At 33.8% G+C, this 5316-nt stretch overlaps 1 protein-coding gene across 1 annotated transcript; it reads left to right on the top strand.

The window, feature by feature from the left end:
• The first annotated feature begins 341 nt into the window (after nt 1–341).
• Tsr1 (Tsr1 ribosome assembly factor) lies at nt 342–4843 on the top strand. Its single transcript, XM_089700485.1, has 8 exons — nt 342–540; nt 620–890; nt 1126–2368; nt 2696–2962; nt 3629–3718; nt 4095–4202; nt 4287–4407; nt 4672–4843. Exons 1-8 carry the CDS (start codon nt 444–446, stop codon nt 4827–4829), a joined length of 2355 nt encoding a protein of 784 aa, XP_089556611.1. The 5' UTR covers nt 342–443; the 3' UTR covers nt 4830–4843.
• Nucleotides 4844–5316: the final 473 nt, after the last annotated feature.

Here is a 5316-nt window from a genome sequence, read left to right as displayed (position 1 = left end):
GTGTGAGTTGCCCTCCCCGCACCAAAATCAGCAGAAAGTTTAGTTAGAACATTTGCCAGCGTACTCCATCCATTACTTAATGATCTAAGCCTTAAGTCACCTTTAGTTGGTATATAATGTGGCCATGTGGGCGTTATTTATCAACCCCCAATATAGACTTTTTTTCATAAATATATAAAATAGCTTTTTAAAAACATTCTTTTGAATCTATTGTCTTATAATTTTTTTACATAATAGCAACTTGCCAATATAACTGTCAAAATCGTGTCAAAATATATATGTCTTGCATCTGTCATACTCATTGTCATTGCAACTGACATTTGGAAATTGGATTTGAGTGTTTACCAAATCGGTACCTATTTTGTCATGCTGCCATGTGAATTCGATAGTATAAATATTTAATTGTTGCTATTTTTTCAATTAAATTTTATATAATAAGCAAAATGCAGCAAGCTCATCGTCCAGGAAATTTGAAACAGAGCAATAAAGCTCATAAATCGAAACATAGATCGAAGCGTGGTATAGCTGCCGCAGTTAAAGGTTAGGTGTTTTTATGTTATTAACTTATTTAAAAAGAAGACTTGTTTTAAAGCTAGGATTTATATCGTTGTTATTACAGGTAAAGTGAACGTGAAAGAGTTTGTACGTCGCAATCGCCACGTTCTGAAGAAGGATGAACGTCGTCACCAAGCTTTGCAAATTCGTAAGAATAAGAGAGAAGAAGTGTTAACCAAGAAACGTGCGCTTGGTGGAAACCGTAACCCGCCTTTCCTCGTCTGTGTGGTGCCACTGAATAGTCAGCTGGATGTGCAGTCAGCTCTTGTCATCTTAAAAACCTGTTCGGAAGGTGCTATTGTTACCCATGCTGATAATGGAATTGTCCATATAGGGTATGTTTTTAGTATGAAGTATTGCTTCTCTATTGTAGAAATTTTATGTTAGTTTTGAGTTAATTCCATCACAGTGTATTATTTGGATCCCTGGATTAGCTGTAGCTGTAGCTTGTCTTTACTTTTGTAAGTGTATTTTCATCAGGCGTCCAAAAAAAATCATTATAATATATTAGTACAGGAAACTTAATTTTATGTATTTTGTGTAAATAAACTTTTATTGTTTTAATTTCAGTTTACCAAACTTCAAACAGCGTTTCTCCTTTATCTGCCCTGAAATTGAAAATGATTTTAGTCTGCTTGATGCACTGAAAATAGCAGACACAGTTCTATTTGTGTGTTCTGCATTAGAGCCAATAGATGAATGGGGTGAAAAAGCTTTAGCTTTAGCAATGGCCCAAGGAATGCCAACACCAGTAGTAGTTGCTATGGATATAGAGGGTGTTCACCCTAAGAAAAGAACAACTGAAAAGCAAAATGTTCAAAAACTCATATCGAAATGGCTGCCTGATGAAAAAATAATGCAATTAGACAAAAACTCTGATGGACTCAATGTGCTTCGTAGAATTGGCAATCAAAAGCGCAACATTATACATCATAGAGAAAAGAGACCATACATGTTAGCAGAGGAGATAGAATATGTTAAGGATGCAGAAGGAGAAAGTGGGACTTTAAAACTTACTGGCTATCTTAGAGGAATGCCCCTAAATGTGAATGGCCTTATACATATAACAGGTTTAGGAGACTTCCAAATGTCTAGAATTGATGGCTTAGATGATCCACATCCCTTGAATACAGTAAAGGACAATGTTAAATCAGATGCAATGGACGCAGAAGTCACAAAAGTTACAATTTTACAAACAGCAGATCCAGCGAAACAAGAGAGCCTAGTTGCTGAAAATGTTCCAGATCCCATGGATGCAGAACAGACATGGCCGACAGAGGAAGAAATTGATGAAGCAAATAAAGATACCATGAAGAAAGTAAAAAAAGTCCCTAAAGGTTGGTCAGATTATCAGGCAGCTTGGATTGTTGAATCTGATGCTGAGGGAGATGAAGGCTCTGATGACGAAAGTGCTGATGAAGATGGTAATGAGGAGTTTATGTCTTGTGAAGAAACAGATTCTGAGCAAGAAAACGGGGAAGATAATGATTTCGAATCAGTAGCAGATTCGGAAGTTGTGCCTACAGATGAGAAATACGATGCTACAATAGACGCAGAGGAGGAACATGAAATGTTAAGAAAGTTAGCTGCGGCCAAGGAAGATAGGCAGTTCCCAGATGAAGTAGATACACCCCAAGATATACCAGCTAGAGAAAGATTCAGTAGGTATAGAGGGTTGGAGTCATTCAGGACATCGTCATGGGATCCTAAGGAGAATTTGCCTGCGGATTTCGCGCGCATTTTCCAGTTTGAAAATTACGATCGCACAAGGAAGAGGGTTTTCAAGGAACTGGAGGAGAGTCTTGTAAATATGGTAAGAATAAATTTATACATTATTTACATCAACATTTGATAATCTAACATGTACTTTTAAGAAATAGCTCTGTATAATTGGCGCATGCTGTGTTAACCTCTAATTATTTGTTACTTTACCGCAAGAACTATATGTTATGTAATATTTATATTTAAGAATCATTGTTAACAAATGTTGATTGACCAAATAAATAAAATAAAAATAAAATAAAGAAAAAATTAATAGAATGTTGTTGCATGGGCAATGTGAAATTCAGTGATAAAATACATAAATGCTTTCATATTATTTTTTAATAATCCTTTTCAATTTGTTGATTGACTATTTCAGTATGGTTACTACATAACAATCCATGTGAAGGATGTTCGGCAAGATCTCTGGAATATATATCGCACGGCGAATCCAACTGCACCACTATCTGTATTTGGTCTCCTACCACATGAACACAAGATGTCTGTAATGAATGTGGTGTTGAAACGAACGGGAGCGAGTGACGAACCAATACAGAGCAAGGAGAGGCTTATATTCCAAGTGGGATATAGACGGTTTATTGTTAACCCTATATTTAGTCAGCATACAAATGGGAGTAAACACAAGGTACGTTTTTGAAATAATTTTTCATGAAACTTTGTTATTGTGCAATGGTTAATCTGAAAGTAATGCCTTTTTCTATATATTGCACGCCTCATAAGCGAAGCGTTGAGGTGGGTACTACTGTCACTTCGCGCAAAACATCTGATTTTTCAAACTTAAAATGTCTTTATGTATCATACATTGCACTTGTAAGATAATACATACACACACATATTAAGAAAAAACACTATTTTTAACGTTCATGATATTTTTGATGTCATTTTTGTTATTTAAACTAGTTAAAAAACAGTTTAAAAAAGTTCTGTCTTGGACGTCCGTGTGTCTGTATGTGCGGATCCTTTTTCTTGTTAACACGATAGCGACCGAAATACTTTACTAATCGAGTCTTTTTTTTCTCTTACGCTTGAGTATGCTCAGGAATAGAACCCTTTCATTTTTCTGATTCGATGTGGTTTAATTGTTATTATTAAATAAACAAAAATAATAATTAATAAATATTTATTAAAAAAAAATTATGAGGCGTGCACTTTTGGATTTGCCAAATTATTTTTGCCATTATAATGTAAAATGATTGTTTTTAATTTGTAACATTGATATGTTTATAATATTATGTGAATGACATGTTTTTGTTAATTTTGGTATTGTTATGTATTTTTATGTTATTTTCAGTACGAAAGATTCTTCCAGCCCGCATCTACGTGCGTCGCGTCATTTTATGCTCCAATCCAATTTAGTCCATCTTCTGTTCTCTGCTTTAAGGTATACATTATACATATAAACATTTTTATAATGATTATAATTTAAAATTAATTATATGCTTTTTCATCTAATTAATGAAACATTAGTATGTCCGTTCATTACAAGACTCAAATATATTTTTATAAAAAACAAGCGGTCCGCCCCGGCTTCGCCCGTGGTACATATTTCGCAATAAAAGGTAGCCTATGTCCTTTCTCGGGTATCAAAATATCTCCATACCAAATTTCATGCAAATTGGTTCAGTAGTTTAGGCGTGATTGAGTAACAGACAGACAGACAGAGTTACTTTCGCATTTATAATATTAGTAAGGATGTCATGTCTTCAAATAATGTTATTTCATGAACATTTTATTTATCAAATTTTCAACATTTCCAGGAGAAAAGGAACACAAAGTTGCAACTTGTAGCATCTGGAGTACTTCTTTCATGCAATCCTGATAGATTGAACATTAAAAGGATTATACTGTCTGGTCATCCATACAAAGTAAGATGTCTTCTTTACCTTTATTTTTATTGATTTAATAATTATATGAAAAGCTAAAAAATATAATATTATGTTTGTTTTCAGGTCAACAAAAAGTCAGCAGTTATTCGTTTTATGTTCTTTAACAGAGATGATGTGCTATACTTCAAGCCTTGTAAACTAAGGACTAAGTATGGACGAACGGGTCATATTAAGGAGCCATTAGGTATGTTAGGGGAAAAAATAATTTTAAGTAAATGTTGTCACATTTGAACCATTTGGTACCACCTATGCCGTTGTGTTAAGTTTTGACAATAAAATATGCACTCAATAAAAAAACTTAAATACTTAGGCCTTAGATTTTAGAATAAATAGTAATACGAAAGTATCGAAATACGCAGTGAATGTCTAAAGCTTTCCACCTGATTGCAAAGCTTTCAAAATCTATATATTAACTATTATTTATTAATAATATTTTTTTTGTCACCAGGTACCCACGGCCATATGAAATGCGTATTTGACGGTCAACTAAAATCTCAAGACACAATATTGTTGAATCTGTATAAACGAATGTTCCCCAAATGGAATTATGAAGATTGTATTGTTACGGATAGAGACTATAAGAGTAGCGACGCTATGACAGAATAAATGTATAAAACTAATATTGCTTTTTTATTTGTTAATCAAAAAAATCACGTACATACATCAACAACTTCTCTAGCAATTTGGTGAAATCTCTGATATCCTCATTTCCCTACAATACCATATATATTTTGTCATCACGGACATTGCCGATTTTTATGAACGAAAAATCACACTGCATTATTTTGTCAATGCCTCAGAATATTGAATACTATTCAACCTACTAAATTAATACTCATATTATAATATACTAGCTTACCGCCCGCGGTTTCGCCCGCTTTGTCTAAAACCTAATAAATTATATACTAAAACCTTCCTCTTGAATCACTTTATCTATTAAAAAAAACCGCATCAAAATCCGTTGCGTAGTTTTAAAGATAAAAGCATACAAAGGGACATAGGGACAGAGAAAGCGACTTTGTTTTATACTAGGTAGTGATTGGACGGCGTCAGTTGAAATTTTCTAGACGGCTTCGCCTTTGTTTCAACCATT

Source organism: Colias philodice, chromosome 11, assembly GCF_061535455.1.
Source record: "Colias philodice isolate Cphi_HAF_F1 chromosome 11, ilColPhil1 Martin Lab GWU primary, whole genome shotgun sequence".
NCBI classification, from domain to species: Eukaryota; Metazoa; Arthropoda; class Insecta; order Lepidoptera; family Pieridae; genus Colias; species Colias philodice.
This window is presented reverse-complemented; position numbering and strand designations above follow the sequence as displayed.

What these genes read in the sequence shown, in the direction of transcription:
- Tsr1 (XM_089700485.1), top strand. Translation starts at nt 444, where the DNA reads ATGCAGCAAGCTCATCGTCCAGGAAATTTGAAACAGAGCAATAAAGCT. An exon ending in CTTCTGTTCTCTGCTTTAAG is followed by an intron (nt 3,719 to 4,094) that starts GTATACATTATA and finishes CAACATTTCCAG; the next exon opens with GAGAAAAGGAACACAAAGTT. An exon ending in TCATATTAAGGAGCCATTAG is followed by an intron (nt 4,408 to 4,671) that starts GTATGTTAGGGG and finishes TTTTGTCACCAG; the next exon opens with GTACCCACGGCCATATGAAA.